This window comes from Salmo salar, chromosome 19 (assembly GCF_965601325.2).
Source record: "Salmo salar chromosome 19, fSalSal1, whole genome shotgun sequence".
Classification (NCBI taxonomy): Eukaryota; Metazoa; Chordata; class Actinopteri; order Salmoniformes; family Salmonidae; genus Salmo; species Salmo salar.
The window spans coordinates 62,472,999-62,491,527 of NC_138309.1; the positions used below are offsets into that span (position 1 = coordinate 62,472,999).

The 18,529-nt window shown below is 42.6% G+C and overlaps 1 protein-coding gene across 2 annotated transcripts in view; it reads right to left on the minus strand.

Moving 5' to 3' along the window:
* Positions 1-2,882: 2,882 nt before the first annotated feature.
* LOC106579182 (heparan sulfate glucosamine 3-O-sulfotransferase 2) overlaps positions 2,883-18,529 on the minus strand; it is a 31,899-nt gene continuing 16,252 nt past the window's right edge. The window contains exons 1-2 of one of the 2 annotated variants that reach the window (XM_014158843.3): positions 10,475-12,060; positions 2,883-5,915 (exon numbers count right to left, since the gene is read on the minus strand). In XM_014158843.3, coding sequence (XP_014014318.1) covers positions 5,297-5,915; positions 10,475-10,995 — 1,140 coding nt within the window. In that variant the 5' untranslated portion in view covers positions 10,996-12,060 and the 3' untranslated portion in view covers positions 2,883-5,296. Of the gene's footprint in view, positions 5,916-10,474; positions 12,061-18,529 lie in introns of those variants that run through there. The other variant, XM_082965865.1, reaches the window with a different exon arrangement.

Genomic DNA, 18,529 nt, shown 5'->3' on the forward strand with positions numbered 1-18,529 from the left:
CAATATACACATTTTCAGCTTCTATTCTATTTTCAGCATTCCATCTCAGGAATTCACACATAGACAATAAAGGACTATATTGGAGGCTAGAGGCCTATAAGGACTTCAGTAAGTTTCTTTATATATCGAGTGACATACATTGAGGTGATCCTGTCTGAAAGCTGTGGTTCTCATTCACTGTATACAGTACCTTTTTGGGCTGATTCCGGATCAGTTTGTACGAATGCTGATCCTCGGCTGCCTCACCTTTTTTTTTTCCACTTATCTGACTGTGGTGTGCTCACACAGTCAGTGAACAGATTTCTCCAGGAGTTTTTCAGGTTTGGCTGATGTTGGAAGGCAGAAGTACAGGACATGTCTCTTGTATCATTAGCTGCTGGGGAGTGTGCTACAGTTGTCAGCACTTCATTTTAATTTGGCTCCAAAGCCACTAGCGGCTTTGACCACTGGGATTTCCTGTCCTCTGTGGCAGTTAAACTAAACTAAGTGTTTGGATGGAGGTAGACAGGGTTCCATAGAGTGCAATATCAGCTGGTATATGTCTCATCTTGATACCAAAGTACCTTATTCAATCTTGTCTGAACATCCTGAATCAAGATAACTTAGAAATTGGTCTAAAGTCCTTGTATGTAACAAAAGCACAATACATATCTCCTAGACCCACTTAAACTCCAAACATTTTGTTTTGTCCAGGGAAAAGACAACAATGCTTCTCAGGGTTGTCCTTGAAGTCTTATCTGAGTTTGTACACAGGACTGTTTCTGCAGTAATAACTGGTTAGAATTACCAGAGACTGTGAGATAAGAATGAAATACCATTGGGGGGTTATTCAAGATATGATATGCACAAAGAGAACAGTGCACTGAAACGTCCTTTCGAGGTTAAAGTTATCGCCCTGGGTTTCATTATTGGAAATTAACCCAGATAATTATGGTTAAGCCTTCAAATGGCTTAGTAATGAACATTTTTAAAGGTTCAAAATATATCCACTAGAGAATATTTGATAGTGCGGATATCATCAGGATATCAGGACCTTAGATAAGTTTAGTTGAAAACGGTAACAGTAAATTGTAGTTTCATACCTCATAACACCTTTCATTCATCCAGCCAGTACTGCAATGTGTTTTATACATCGGGAGCCTTGCACATACCGTTGCCTTCATATCAAAAACAAGAACAGTACATTTCAACATCCTACATGCACAGTTCCTACAGTCATGAGTTTGCATAATTTGCATGGTTTCTTATCTAACAGGATCCATATCCACACATACTCTTCCATAAAGCCGAGAGAGAGAGAGAGAGAGAGAGAGAGAGAGAGAGAGAGAGAGAGAGAGATTGAGATCCTTAACCTCTAGGCAGTCTCCAGAGGGGCTTTTTACCATGAGAGTCTAATCAGAGTGTAGCTGACGTGTGTCCTGCGGATCGCTCCTCTCCAGTCCCCAGGCCTAATTAGGACCCATGTGTACTGTACATAGAGCTGCCTTTCACACTGCCTGTTGGAAAAAGCTCACCTGTGTGTGCTCAACAGGCCACAGAAATGAGCTGCTGGAGAACATGATGACAAGCAGGGGCAGCGGAGGTAGAGGTAGTCCCTCAAACCAGGAGGTCCTTTCGGTTTAATGAATGCCAGCAGAGCAAGCCAGACGGAGAGAACAATTGGAGAGGGAGCGAGAAAGGGAGACAGTTGGAAAGAGAGCGAGAAAGACAGAATGTGGCTTTGGCAACATTTAATCACTTCTGTCAAGACAGTACAGCTTGTTCGGATTTGGGAGAGCGAGAAAGAGAAAGAGAGAGAGAACAGGGGATATGTAAAGAACAAGTAGTCTTTCTTCAACCATTCTCCTCTGTGCTCTCTAGTCTAGCATTAACACATTTATGATGGTCCTTCTCTGTTTTTACTGAGTGGTTATTTACAGCTCTTGAAATTCCCCATGGCACACTAGTATGTCTGGAAGAGAGAGAGAGTCATGGTTAATGAATGAAGGTAAATGAACAGGATCTCTGGTTTGAAGCCCGGTAACTGTTAAATAACAGTAGAGCTACGAGGTAACTCGATGGCACGAGGGTGCTGGCCGTCCTACTTTCCTCTGGACAATGAACACGTGTTCTAAATTCCTCTCCAACAGTTCTTTGAGTAATGGTGAGCTACCGTGGCTATGTCACGCAAAGAAATGAGAACCGCTTCATTTGGTTAGAGCTCAGGCTTTCTCTTGATTCCATTTGTAGGGTCTAAGCTTCACTTTTAATGCACAAATGTTGGTAGGTAAGGCTTTCATTGCATACGGATATTGTAAAATATCTGAACATAACATCAATCCGTAAGCCATTTCATTCTCTTTCATGAGTCATGACTCATGACCAACAGATACAGCAAAAGTATATGTACTGTACATACTGAATTTCCTCTAGTCTAGAATAAGCTATCATAATTGTAAAACATGTATTGCCCCATTTAGATAAGTGCTGATAATGTTTCCTATTAAAAATACAGGCAACTCATTTCTTCACTTCAGAATTGTGACACTTGTTTTGTAAGCCTGAGGCACACGCCTAGACAGCCTGGTTTCAGCATTCCAAGCATGCATCCAAAACCAAACTTCTTCAATACAATCATGTGACAAGTGGGATCCAAGTGGTCCCCAAATCAATTTGACAACCTGCCACAACTAGGCGCTCCCTCCTTTGTCTTTGAAAAGCTATTGTAATTCTGTACCCAACAAGGATATTCCATCACTACTAAACACAACTCAACAATTTGTGGAAATTCTATGATGGCAAAGAGTCATAAATAATAAGAAAGATATTTATTCACGCAATTCACGAAAAAAGGACAATCAAAAATCTAACTTCTGTAGTCTGATGAGCTGAAATGATTTGTCCAAATGGACTGTGTAGCTGTGATGGTACGGCCAAACACTTCACTTTTCAATTGTGACATCAACCTTTTAATTTAGAGGAGATTGATGTGAGTAAGATCGTAAAAGGCAAGAGAAAAAAAGTGTGTATGGGTTACCTTGGGAAAAGGGCGAAATGTCTAAATTCAAACAGAAGTGAGGCCACTGTATTAGAGGTGACCTTCACTGACAGAGAAGGGCTCATAAAGTATTGATCTGATTTGATCTTGCGGGGATTGGGGGATTATATATTTCTTAAGTAATTTTTTTATTGAAACATGAAAAGGGACCTTGCATCATCAAAAGCAGAAGCTAAGTGTTACATGTTACATCATTCTTATCCATGAAATGAAACTGGTTAATTGCTCATTTAGTCCACAGCTAAAATCCTAAACAAATGATTGGGAAATATGATGCTTTTGTGCTATTGCAGTCACATTGTGAGCTTTGCTGTACACTGTAAAATCTTTCCTGTTGTTTTTACGGTAACTTACAGGTTACTTACTTACAGTATGTTACTATACTGTATGTCACGGTATCCAATACTGATACTGTAATCTTTTACCATTGTTTTATGGTAACTTACAGACAACTGGCTGCCTGTAAGTTACTGTAAAACAACAGTACAGTGCATTACTGTAATATGTTTTACGGTAATTGTAATGAATCAATTAATGAATAGATTAATTATTTAAATTCATTGAGGGGAGATGGGGTTTGTATTTTACAGTATTTTACCATAATTACATGGGCTTGGTGCAAGCAGGTTGGCTGCTAGGTAATGTGTTTGCATATTACAGCATATCAATGAATGGTAGTTCGGAAATCTTTATTAAGGCCTCTAGAAGTGTAAGTGATATAAAATACACCATTTTTGTATTTTATATCACTTGCACTTTTAGAGTCCTTAACAAATGCTTCTAAACTGTCAGTGTCTACAGGGCAAAAGAGACCAAAGGACATGGTAAATACTCAACCATTAAAGGTTTGAGACTAGTTGCCATTCCAATAGGTCCCCTATACACATTTAATTGTTGGGGCACTACTATCAGTGAAATTGGTGCAGCACTCTCAGTAACGGGTGGCCAAATGCAGCTTCTTACAAGGCACGCTTCAAAATATATCAATGAGCCAGAAAAAACAATACGACGCAACCACTAGTGGTCAAAAGGTTTTTGGTGCTCCAAAAGTACGGTACTGTATTCTCTGGGGTGGAATTACAGTACCACTCGAAATACAGCAATTCTTTCCCCGCCCAAAATATTTTCTCACAATGCACCATAATTTACAGTCTGCTGCAGTATAATGCTTCACAGTATTTTATTCTTGATTAATGTACATATTTACCACATGAATCAATTGTTTTCATTACAGTGTAATAGTAGGTGTACTTAATTTAGTAAATCATATACATTTAGTACACATCTTGTTTTATAGGTTCACTCCAGAACCTCAATGCTGTGTGCTTACAGTAATGTACTGTTAAAGCAAAGTTTCTTTGTAATTTACAGTATCATTTACTGTTTACGCTTAAAATCACCCAGAGTGCACTGCCATTCATGGCAATTTACTGTAAATAATTAATATGGTACTTTACTGTTAGTTTTATTTTATAATACTGTCAAAACAGCAAGAACGTTTTTCAGTGTATACATGAATCGACAGAGGCTTCCCAGCTCCTACTTCAGTTTGAGTTCAAGCCCAGAGTGCTATTTATCTTTTACAATAATATCCCTCTCTGAAGATGATGCTCACATTTTCCATGGTCTTGGGATTAGTGAGGGGAGTTACATCTATCCCATGACATTTGCTCATTTTATACATTAGTCGGCAACAGAGGAAAGCTAGTCAGCAGGAAAAGGCCAGGAGATTTTCAAAACTTTAGCGGACACTTATCTAAAGCGACTAACAGGACAGTAAGTACAGTGCATTCGGAAAGTATTTACACCCCTTCACTTTTTCCACATTTTGTTACGTTACAGCCTTATTCTAAAATGGATGAAATGTTTTTTTTCCCCCTCATCAATCTACACACTGTACCCCATAATGACAAAGCAAAAAACTATTTTTTTTACAATTTGGCTAATTTATAAAAACATTTCAATTGAAATATCACATTTAATTAAGTATTCAGATCCTTTACTCAGTACTTAGGGTCGTTGTCCTGTTGGAAGTGGTCTGAATACTTTCCGAATGCACTGTACATATTTTTTAAATATGTGTATGTGATCCCTTCAAGACTTGGATCCACGACTTAGCTAGAGCCACACTCTTACCAACAGCCAAATAGGAGGTCCATATAACCACACCAAAAAAACATTTCAACTGTGCGTACATTCATGGATGACATCTTGTCTCTCCTTGTGCCACTTGTAAACTGCGGATCTCCCCACAAATCTCTATTCCCATCTAAAATCATGACCCACCATTTCGTAAAACTTGACATTGTATGGCCTGTAGAAGTCCCGTAGCTGCTCGATAGTGTCGTGATCTATCTGAATGTGGGTTCTACCTTTAGACTTGCCCAGGCAGCGGGGTGAGCTGCTGCTCTCTGGTTTCTTCAGGCAGGGGAAGCCTTTGGTCCTGTTGAAGTAGAAATGTTTGTCCGTGACGATGCGTTTCAGACCCAGGAAGTCCTGCACCCGCGCCAGTTCTCCAGCCGGGTCCGTGATGAGCCGCTCCCCGTTGACGAAGTGGATCTGGGACAGGGGGAAGTAGCGGAGCCAGTTTTCCAGGTGCAGAGCGTACATGCCAATGCGGATGGCGTTCCAAGACGTGTCAACCAATCCTAAACTCTGGTTCTGGAAGGCCAGATCCTGGAAGCTGGGAAGGTCAGGTGTCTTGGACAGGGTCTGTGTGTAGTCAGAGATGACCCGGGTGACAGGGTCGCGCACCACCACGATCAGCTTGGTGTCCCGGGACATGGCGGAGATCCGGCGAGGTGTCTCCCTCGTTACAAAGTAGCTGGGCGTCTTCTCCATGGTGATCTGGCTCTCCATAGTCCGTGGCATCAGGCATCTGAATGAGGAGGAAGAGACAGACAATTAATACACAATTAATACATGATTAAGAAGAATGGGTCAGCAATGCCATTAGAAATATATATTTATACACAGTGCAATCAGAAAGTAGTCGGACCCCTTGACTTTTTCCACATATTATTACGTTACAGCCTTATACTAAAATGGTAAATTGTTTATTTTTTCTCATCAATCTACACACAATACCCCGTAATGACAAAGCAAAATCAAGTTTTTACAAATTGTTGATAATTTATATTAAAAAAAGAAAACTGATATCACCTTTACATAAGTATTCAGAACCTATAATCAGCGCTTTGTTGAAGCACCTTTGGCAGCGATTACAGCCATGAGTCATCTTCGGTATGACGCTACAAGCTTGGCACACCTGTATTTGGGTAGTTTCTCCCATTCTTCTCTGCAGGTCCTCTCAAGCTCTGTCTGGTTGAATGGAGAGTGTCACTGCACATCTATTTTCAGGTCTCTCCGGAGATGTTCGATTGGGTTCAAGTCTGGGCTCTGGCTGGGCCACTCGAGGCCATTCAGAGACTTGTCCCGAAGCCACTCCAGCATTGTCTTGGCTGTGTGCTTAGGGTCGTTATCCTGTTGGAAGTTGAACCTTCACCCCAGTCTGAGGTCCTGAGCACTCTGGAGCAGGTTTTCATCAAGGATCTCTCTGTACTTTGCTCCGTTCATCTTCCCCTCAAACCTGACTAGTCTCTGCTGCTGAAAAACATCCCCACAGCATGATGCTGCTACCACCATGCTTCACTGTAGGGATGGTGCCAGGTTTCCTCCAGACGTGACACTTGGCATTCAGGCCAAAGAGTTCAATCTTGGTTTCATCGGACCAGAAAATCTTGTTTCTCATGGTCTAAGAGTCCTTTAAGTGACTTTTGGCAAATTCCAAGCAAGCTGTCATGTGCCTTTTACTGTGAAGTGGCTTCTGTCTGGCAACTCTACACTAAAGGCCTGATTGGTGGAGTGCTGCAGAGATGGTTGTCCTTCTGGAAGGTTCTCCCATCTCCACAGAGGAACTCTGGAGCACTGTCAGTGACCATCAGGTTCATTGTCATTTCCCTAACCAAGGCCCTTCTCCCCAGATTGCTCAGTTTGGCTGGGAGGCCAGCTCTAGGAAGAGTCTTGGTGGTTTCAAACTTCTTCCATTTAAGAATTATGGAGGCCACTGTGTTCTTGGGGACCTTCAATGCTGCAGAAATGTTTTGGTACCATTCCCCAGATCTGTGCCTCGACACAATCGTGTCTCAGAGCTCTATGGACAATTCCTTAGACCTCAAGGCTTGGTTTTTGCTCTGACATGTTACTGTCAACTGTTGGTGCTTATATAGACAGGTGTGTGCCTCAATTGAACTTACCACAGGTGGACTCCAATCAAGTTGTAGAAACATCTCAAGGATGATCAATAAAAAAAGGATGCACCTGAGCTCAACTTCGAGTCTCATAACAAATGGTCTGAATAGTTATGTAAATAAGGTATTTCTGTTTTTTGTTTTTCATAAATTTGCCTAGAAGGCCAGCATCCTGGAGTCGCCTTTTCACTGTTGACGTTGAGACTGGTGTTTTGCGGTTACTATTTAATGAAGCTGCCAGTTGAGCACTTGTGAGGTGTCTGTTTCTCAAACTAGACACTCTAATGTATTAGTCCTCTTCCTCAGTTGTGCACCGGGGCCTCCCACTCCTATTTCTATTCTGGTTAGAGCCAGTTTGCACTGTTCTGTGAAGGGAGTAGTACACAGCGTTTTGCGAGGTCTTCAGTTTCTTGGCAATTTATTGCATGAAATAGCCTTCATTTCTCAGAACAAGAATATACTGATAAGTTTCAGAAGAAAGTTCTTTGTTTCTGGCCATGTTGAGCCTGTAATCGAACCCAGAAATGCTGATGCTCCAAATACTCAACTAGTCTAAAGAAGGCCAGTTTCATTGCTTCTTTAATCAGCACAACAGTTTTCAGCTGTGCTAACATAATTTCAAAAGGATTTTCTAATGATCAATTTGCCTTTTAAAATGATAAACTTGGATTAGCTAACACAACGTGCCATTGGAACACAGGAGTGATGGTTGCTGATAATGGACCTCTGTACGCATATGTAGATGTTCCATTAAAAATCATCCGTTTCCAGCTACAATAGCCATTTACAATATTAACAATGTCTACACTGTATTTATGATCAATTTGATGTTATTTTAATGTGTGTGTGTGTGTGTGTGTGTGTGTGTGTGTGTGTGGTGTGTGTGTGTGTGTGTGTGTGTGTGTGTAAAAAAGAAACATCCTCTCACTGTCAACTACGTTTATTTTCAGCAAACTTAACATGTGTAATTATTTGTATGAACATATCAATATTCAACAACTGAGACATCAACTGAACAAGTTCCACAGACATGTGACTAACAGAAATGGAATAATGTGTCCCTGAAAAAAGTTGGGGGTCAAAATCAAAAGTAACAGTCAGTATCTGGTGTGGCCACCAGCTGCATTAAGTACTGCAGTGCATCTCCTCCTCATGGACTGCACCAGATTTGCCAGTTCTTGCTGTGAGATGTTACCCCACTCTTCCACCAAGGCACCTGCAAGTTCCCGGACATTTCTGGGGGGAATGCCCCTAGCCCTCACCCTCCGATCCAACAGGTCCCAGACGTGCCCAATGGGATTGAGATCCGGGCTCTTCACTGGCCATGGCAGAACACTGACATTCCTGTCTTGCAGGAAATCACGCACAGAACGAGCAGTATAGCTGGTGGCATTGTCATGCTGGAGGGTCATGTCAGGATGAGCCTGCAGGAAGGGTACCACATGAGGGAGGAGGATGTCTTCCCTGTAATGCACAGCTTTGCGATTGCCTGCAATGACAACAAGCTCAGTCCGATGATGCTGTGACACACCACCCCAGACCATGACGGACCCTCCACCTCCAAATCGATCCCGCTCCAGAGTACAGGCCTCGGTGTAATGCTCATTCCTTCGACGATAAACGCGAATCCGACCACCACCCCTGGTGAGACAAAACCGTGGCTCGTCAGTGAAGAGCACTTTTTGCCAGTCCTGTCTGGTTCAGCAATGGTGGGTTTGTGCCCATAGGCGATGTTGTTGTCGGTGATGTCTGGTGAGGACCTGCCTTACAACAGGCCTACAAGCCCTCAGTCCAGCCCCTCTCAGCCTATTGCGGACAGTCTGAGCACTGATGGAGGGATTGTGTGCTCAACACATGGTCCTGAAAAAGGGATGCTTTTTTGTTGTTGCTGAGTTTATATATATATATATCCATTGGATAGGCGCAGTGAAATGTGTTGTTGATCCTATACCTACAGTATATTTAGTAATTGTATACTAACTTAGTATGTAAAGAGTATGAGTACGTTATGGCCATAGACATCAAGGGAGGTCCAGTTTGGCTATGGGCCTGTTTCCAGTGAAACATAAAAACAATAAGGACACTTTACCAATGTCACAGAAGGTAGTTGCCACAAGAGACTTGTGTGGGAAAGATCTCTCTCTGTCTTTCTCATATACTGTAACTAGCTCAGTCCCAGGTTCAGCAGTAATAAATCACCTGTGAGATGTAATGTAGATTGGACAGAGGAAAATGACTCTCTGGGTCATAACTGGGTCAAACAAGTAGGCCACCGAAACTTTTGGTTGTTTTCTGTCAGGTACACCGATTTTATTTTTGATCACTTCAAGTTCTAAAACTCACTCAAAACGCATGCATAGCTCTGTCTGATTTAATTTCATTAAATGGTATCCTATTCATTGATAAGAAGAAAACAGTTGCAGACAATGGCTAAAAATACAGTTGCAATAAATCAGCAGCTTTTAGCCTACTGTTGACAAATAGACACATCATGGATCAATCTTCTGAAGACACATTCTGAAAAAGAAAGCATCTTTATTTGGAAAGTAATGGCCACTGATGCTCAAGGTCGTTTTTTGATGGATGACAAAAACATCTGAGTTGATGTGGCACAAAATATCTTCCAATTACTGTCATCCTCCACTGACCACGGTCAACATGACTGTCAACATGACATGGAACTGTTGTTTGTACTTGTTTCTCTGACATTGCCTTTGAACAGATGGACAGGTCACTGGAGGCGATATTCTCCAGGCTACACACTAGTCATGTAATTCAATGATTCAACGCTCTTCTCCACTGACGATTGCATTGTCTCGTTCAACAGACAGACTAGTAGGCTACAATTAATTATTATGGCAAAAAACTAAGCTAGAGGAGGGATGTAAACTAACGTTAAGATGTGAGGGAAAATTATTAGGTTAATGGGTTTCAGGAGAATGACAATAAATTACAGCGAGATTAATACACGTATTGAGCCTTCCACAAGGCTGCTTTTCACAAAATGTACCTTTTTACAAAATGCCTCTTTACAAAAATCAGGACTAACAGCAAGAGCTAATTTATCTTAAAAATCCAATGCATGATGAATTCGCGGGCAACACATCCGTTGGCATGACGGTTGGCTTCCGTTAATGAGCTCCCTAGGTCGACACCTGTGCAGGTGTAAAATGAGTTATTGTCTTACCTGTACCAGTCTAGTCCACGGTCATAGTTCCTGTCGAAAAAATGCGTTTCTGTGCCGACCGCCCGTACGTCCGGATGGATTCTTATAAACTCCAAGACAGCTCTTGTGCCGCCCTTTTTAACACCGACAATGATGGCATTTGGCAACTTCTTATTCCCGAACTTCCCACTGCCCATGTTGTTAGTGGTAGGACGGTCTGATGTGTTATTCCGAACTGTGTTGAGATTAACCGAGGCGTTGCTTTGGTTCGCTTCGTGGAGAGAGATTTCCCTTGTCCCTCTCGCGTTCAATGGCAAAGTGCAGTAAAGAGATTTCTGCTGAAGTTTTTTGCCTCCATCACTCCTGAGGCGCAGGCAGTTCTGCGTTGGATCACTTGGTTTTTGCATGATAGCATCAGAAGAAAATAAGAGACAGTAGCATATATATGATAGTGATAGAGATAGGGAAAATATGCAGATGCATGTCCTGGTATGCCTATATGAAGACGGCGCAACTCGGCTATAGAGGAGAATGCATGCCATATCTCCATGGATATAGATGGTGCATGTTTTTTTTTGGATCGATTATATACTTGTTATCTGCGTTGTCGTTAAAAGAGTGAAGACAAAACGTAGCCTATATCCACGGGCATATAAACCCATTACGCAGCTCTGACTAATATCTTCATTCCCCCAAAACTGCCCTGGGAACAGTTTAAGTGGTGTCTTAAAGCCCACATTACAAATAGCAATCAGGGTATTCCATTCAAGCTTGTTTCAGATATCCGAATTATTTCAATATTGCGCCACATTACTTCACTTCATCCTGGATCGAACCACCAAAATCACTCAGGTGTGTGCTTGCGTGAGGAAATAGTAGCCTACTGTTATGTTTTACTTCTTCACTCAGTTAAAAAAACTCCTTTCCGTTATGAAATCTTGAACACATCCTATTGTCAAATCCTTGTGTTTCTTATTTGCGCACTAGCTCGAAAAGCTGGGAGCGTGCGGCGCAGTTCTCTCCGTTCCGTCTACTTCACAAGACTGCCAGTGCCAATACAAGAGAAAAATATACATTATTAAAGGTACGCCTGACGTCAGTTATCATCGTTTCTTTTTTTGGAGAAAAAATCTGTAGGTTCCTCTAGCCTACCCAAATCTTGGTTTATCATAATATTTGAATTGCGCCATAGGCTTTCATTGATTTATTGCTGCTTGTCCACTGTAATGTATTAGAATATGTCTTGTATTTTGTCATCAGACCTGCTGAACCAATGCTTATGCCAGCCATGGTGTCTAGAAGGGTTAATCTTTGACTATAGCATATCTATCATTATATAAATGTTATGACAACAATTACGAGGCTACATGTCATTCATATATTATATACTGTATATAAATACTGAGTGTACAAAACATTAGGAACAGCTTCCTAATGTTGAGTTCGACCCCCCTTTGCCTTCAGAACATCCTCAATTTGTTGGGCTGTGGACTGCAAGGTGTCGAAAGCGTTCCACAGGGATACTGGCCCATGTTGGGCTCCCGAGTGGCGCAGCAGTCTAAGGCACTGCATCTGGTCCCGTGTGGCTCAGTTGGTAGAGCATGGTGTTTGCAACGCCAGGGTTGTGGGTTCGATTCCCACGGAGGACCAGTACGGAGAAAAGAATGTATGAAATGTATGCATTCACTACTGTAAGTCGCTCTGGATAAGAGCATCTGCTAAATGACTAAAATGTAAATCTCAGTGCTAAAGGTGTCGATTCCAGGCTGTATCACAACCGGCTGTGATTGGCAGTCCCATACGGCGGTGCACAATTGGCCCAGTGTCGTTAGGGGTTTGGCTGTGGTAGGCTGTCATTGTAAATAAGAATTTGTTCTTAACTGACTTGCCTAGTAAAAAAAAAAAAAATGTTGAGTCCAATGCTTCCCACAATTGTTTCATGTTGGCTGGATGTGCTTTGGGTGGTGGACCATTGTTGATACACACAGCAAACTGTTGAGAGTGAAAAATCCAGCAGAATTGCAGTTCTTGACACACTCAAACCGGTGTGCCTGGCACCTAGTACCTTACCCCCTTCAAAGGCACTTCAATCTTTTGTCTTGCCCATTCACCCCTTAAATGGCACACATACACAATCCATGTCTCAATTGTCTCAAGGCATAAAAATAATTCTTTAACCTGTCTCCTCCCCTTCATCTACGCTGATTGAAGTGAATTTAACAGGTGACATCAATAATAATAATATATATATACACAAAAGTATGTGGACACCCCTTCAAATTCAGGTGTGGATATTTCACCCATACAACATTGTAATCAACATCCAAGGCAGTTATTGGACGCCAATGTTGATATCCTCGCTCTGTGTTCATGTACACTACCTGGCCAAATGTATGTGGACAAGCATTCAAATGAGTGGATTCGGCTATTTCACATCCATTGCTGACAAGTGTATAAAATCGAACACACTGCTATGCAATCTTCATAGAAAAACATTGACAGTAGAATGGCCCATACTGAAGAGCTCAGTGACTTTCAACGTGGCACCGTCATAGTATGCCACCTTTCCAACATGTCAGTTCATAAAATTTCTGCCTTGCTAGAGCTGCCCCGGTCAACTGTAAGTGGTGTTATTGTGAAGTGGAAACATCTAGGAGTGACAACGGCTCAGCCATAAAGTGGTAGGCCACACAAGCTCACAGAATGGGACCGCCGAGTACTGAAGCTCGTAGCATGTAAAAACCATCTGTTCACTCACTACCGAGATCCAAACTGCCTCTGGAAGCAATAACTGTTCATCGGGAGTTTCATAAAATGGGTTTCCATGGCCGAGCAGCCGCACACAAGCCTAAGATCACCATGCGCAATGCCAAGCGTCGGCTGGAGTGGTGTAAAGCTCGCTGCCATTGGACTCTGGAGCAGTGGAAACGCGTTCTCTGGAGTGATGAATCACGCTTCACCATCTGGCAGTCCGACGGACGAATCTGGGATTGGCGGATGCCAGGAGAATTCCACAAGTCCCAATGCATAGTGTCAACTGTAAAGTTTGATGGAAGAGGAATAATGGTATGGGGCTGTTTTTCATAGTTCGAGCTAGGTCCCTTAGTTCCAGTGAAGGGAAATCTTAATGCTATAGCATACAATGACATTCTAGACAATTCTGTGTTTCCAACTTTGTGGCAACAGTTTGGGGAAGGCCCTTTCCTATTTCAGCATGACAATACTCCCGTGCACAAAGCGAGGTCCATACAGAAATGGTTTCTCGAGATTGGTGTGGAAGCACTTGACTGGCCTGCACAGAGCTACACTGACCTCAACCCCATCGAACACCTTTGGGATGAATTGGAACGCCGAATGCAAGCCAGGCGTAATCGCCAAACATCAGTGCCTGACCTCACTAATGCTCTTGTGGCTGAATAGAAGCACGTCCCCACAGCAATGTTCCAACATCTAGTGGAAAGCCTTCCCAGAAGAGTGGAGGCTGTTGTAGCAGCAAATGGGGGACGGACTCCATATTAATGACCATGATTTTGGAATGAGATGTTCGACGAGCTGGTGTCCACATACTTTTGGTCATGTAGTGTATATATTCAATGAACAAAAATATAAACACAACGTGTAAATTGTTGGTCCATGTAATGTGTAAATTGTTGGTCTCTCAGATTTTGTTCACAAATTTGTTAACATCCCTGTTAGTGAGCACTTCTTATTTGCCAAGGTAATCCATCCACCTGACAGATGTGGCATATCAAGAAGCTGATTAACAAGCATGATCATTACATAGGCGCACCTTATGCAGGGGACAATAAAAGGCCACTCTAAAATGTGCAGTTTTGTCACACAACACAATGTCACAGAAAAATTGGGCAGTACGTCCAACAGGCCTCAAGAGACCACATGTATAGTGTCGTACAAGCGAGCGGTTTGCCGACGTCAACATTGTGTACAGAGTGCCCCATGGTGGCGGTGGGGTTATGGTATGGGCAGGCATAAGTTACGGACAACAAACACAATTACATTTTATTGATGTCAATTTGTATGCAAAGAGAGAGCTTGACGAGATCCTGAGGCCCATTGACGTGCCATTCATCCGCCACCATCACTTCATGTTTCAGTATGATAATGGACGGCAACATGTAAGCAATTCCTGGAAGCTGAAAATGTCACAGTTCTTCCTTGGTCTGCATACTCACAAGACATGTCACCGATTGAGCACGTTTGGGATGCTCTGGATCGACGTGTACGACAGCCAATATCCAGAAACTTCACACAGCCAGTAAAGACGATTGGGACATTCCACAGGCCACAATCGACAGCCTGATCAACTCTATGCGAAAGAGATGTGTCGCACTGCATGACGCAAATGGTGGTCACACCAGACACAGAATGGTTTCTGATCCTCGCCCCTACTTTTTTATAAAGGTATCTGTGACCAACAGATGCATATCTGTATTCCCATGGATATGAAATCCATAGAGTAGGGCCTAATGAATTTACTTCAGTTGACTGATTTTCTTATATGAACTGTAACTCAGTAACATCTTTGCAATTGTTGTATGTTGCCTTTTATATTTTTGTTTAGTGTATACATAAACTCAGCAAAAAAAGAAACGTTCCCTTTTTCAGGACTCTGTCTTTCAAAGATAATTTGTAAAAATGTAAATAACTTCACAGATCTTCATTGTAAAGGGTTTAAACACTGTTTCCCATGCTTGTTCAATGAACCATAAACAATTAATGAACATGCTCCTGTGGAACGGTCGTTAAGACACTAACAGCTTACAGACGGTAGGTAATTAAGGTCACAGTTATGAAAACTTAGGACACTAAAGAGGCCTTTCTACTGACTCGGAAAAACACTAAAAGAAAGATGCCCAGGGTCCCTGCTCATCTGCGTGAATGTGCCTTAGGCATGCTGCAAGGAAGCATGAGAACTGCAGATGTGGCCAGGGCAATAAATTGCAATGTCCATAGTTTGAGACGCCTAAGATGGCGCTACAGGGAGACAGGACAGACAGCTGATCGTCCTCGCAGTGGCAGACCACGTGTAACAACACCTGCACAGGATCGGTACATCTGAACATCACACCTGCGTGACAAGTACAGGATGGCAACAACAACTGCCCAAGTTACACCAGGAGCGCACAATCCCTCCATCAGTGCTCAGACTGTCCGCAATAGGCTGAGAGAGGCTGGATTGAGGGCTTGTAGGCCTGTTGTAAGGAAGTTCCCTACCAGACATCACCGGCAACAACTTCGCCTATGGGCACAAACCCAACGTCGCTGGACCAGACAGGACTGGCAAAAAGCTCTTCACTGACGAGTCGCGGTTTTGTCTCACCAGGGGTGATGGTCGGATTCGCGTTTATCGTCGAAGGAATGAGCGTTACACCAAGGCCTGTACTCTGGAGCGGGATTGATTTGGAGGTGGAGGGTCCGTCATGGTCTGGGGCGGTGTGTCACAGCATCATCGGACTGAGCTTGTTGTCATTGCAGGCAATCTCAACGCTGTACGTTACAGGGAAGACATCCACCTCCCTCATGTGGTACCCTTCCTGCAGGCTCATCCTGACATGACCCTCCAGCATGACAATGCCACCAGCCACACTGCTCATTCTGTGCGTGATTTCCTGCAAGACAGGAATGTCAGTGTTCTGCCATGGCCAGCGAAGAGCCCGGATCTCAATCCCATTGAGCATGTCTGGGACCTGTTGGATCGGAGGGTGAGGTCTAGGGCCATTCCCCCCAGAAATGTCCGGGAACTTGCAGGTGCCTTGGTGGAAGAGTGGGGTAACATCTCACAGCAAGAACTGACAAATCTGGTGCAGTCCATGAGGAGGAGATGCACTGCAGTACTTAATGCAGCTGGTGGCCCCCCCTTTGTTCAGGGGCACATTATACAATTTCTGTTAGTCACATGTCTGTGGAACTTGTTCAGTTTATGTCTCAGTTGTTGAATATTGTTATGTTCATACAAATATTTACACGTGTTAAGTTTGCTGAAAATAAACGCAGTTGACAGTGAGAGGACGTTTCTTTTTTTGCTGAGTTTATATAGTGTGTGTGTGTGTATATGTGTTACAAGTGTGTTTGTCCTTGTGATGGTATGGATCAGTGTGTCAGTCTGTGAAGTGACCTCACCCACACATTATTCCCAGACATCCCTCTGGAGATTAGTGAGTGGGGGAAACCAGATCCACATCATCCACATCCTGGTCAGTCTTACCCCCAGATGACTGATACATACAGCCAGATAAGAAACCATAGGAGAAAAGGAAACGATCAGGGGAGAGCTGCTCCAGAGCAGGGAGGAGTTGAGGTGTCAACTGTGCTCCCGTAGGTGTCCACGCCGGCCCAATCTCAGTGCTCTTTGATTAAAGAATGATTTATTGGCCCGGTCGGAGAGGCTCGCTCAGCAATCCGTCTCCTGAATGAGTTTTTCTCCCAGGCAGAGGCGGGTAAATCATACCCTTGGCGCGAGAAGCCTGGCTGGACAGTGTCAGCATGGCGATACGGGCTGGTGATTAAATGTTATAATCACCGCTGCTGAGCGTGCACTGTGTTGTGGCACAACTGCCCATTTATCAGACTAACAGTTAGCCTGGGGGGCAGCGTCTATCTGATTACCCCCTCCTAAATCTGATCAGACACTCAGCACTTATAAATACACTGACGCAATGTTTACATTATAGATATGCTGAACTATGACTATTCTATCAATCTACTTTATCAATATATTTATATTTATAGTCGGAGGATTCATTTCATATCACCTCGCACGTTTGTCATACTAAGGTCAGCCTGGAGGCAGTATCTGATCACTCCAACAAATCTGATCAGACACTTAGCCCTTAAATACCCTGACAAAATATGATTGTATTATAAAAATGTTGATTCTTTGAATTTGTATCTAAAGGGGTTTCGTATAATGAGTCAATGAAATGAACTATTGAAGTAAGTCTTTGAAGAGGAATAACTAAATTAAGTTAAATAGAAAACATACAATTTGACTTTACACATATTGCAATCTCAGGGGTGTAGAGCAGTTTGTCTAGTAGTGTCTGGCTGATCCTAGTTCAGACTGAATGGTTTTGTAATTGAATTTCTGGCTGTGATCCAAATGAGAACGGTATCTGTTGATAATTGTCCCTATAGGCTGCTGCTTTATTTGTCATTGTAGAAGAGTCTACAGCTGCCACAGAACTATTTGCAAGTGGAATGAGGCCTACTCATAAGGCCTTGTGTGACAGGGTAAGATCCTTAGTTTCCCAGGGGACCCTAATTAGTGGTGAATATATAAAAGGGATTAAAATAACCCTTTAGGCCTTTGTGAGAGCTTTGTCCTGAAGGGGTTATGGCTAGAAGGGATCCAGCTTTCGTCAAATAAACATCAAAAGTTGAACGTTTTTACATTTTAGCTAACCCTTACCCTTTTCATAACCTTAACCTAACTCTCTTAACCTGCTACATTAATTCTCCTAACCTGCTACGTAAGTTCTCCTAACCTGCTACGTACAGTGCATTCGGAAGTATTCAGACTTCTTGACTTTTTCAAAAAGAAATGTTACAGCCTTAGTCTAAAATATATGAAATAAAATGTTTTCCTCATCAATCTACACAAAATACCCCATAATGACAAAATGAAAACAGGTTTTTAGAATTATTTGCAAATGTATTGATGTATTGTAACAGATACCTTATTTACATAAGTATTCAAACCCTTTGCAATGAGACTTGAAATTGAGCTCAGGTACATCCTGTTTCCATTGATCATCCTTGAGATGTTCCTACAACTTGATTGGAGTCCACCTGTGGTAAATTCCATTGATTGGATATGATTTGGAAAGGCACACAACTGTCTATATAAGGACCCACAGTTGACAGTGCATGTCAGAGCAAAAACCAAGTCATGAGGTCGAAGGAATTGTCCGTAGAGTTCCGAGACAGGATTGTGTCGAGGCACAGATCTGGGGAAGAGTACTAAAACATGTCTGCACCACTGATGGTCCTCAAGAACACAGTGGCCTTCATCATTCTTAAATGGAAGAAGTTTGGAAAAACAAACTCTTCCTAGAG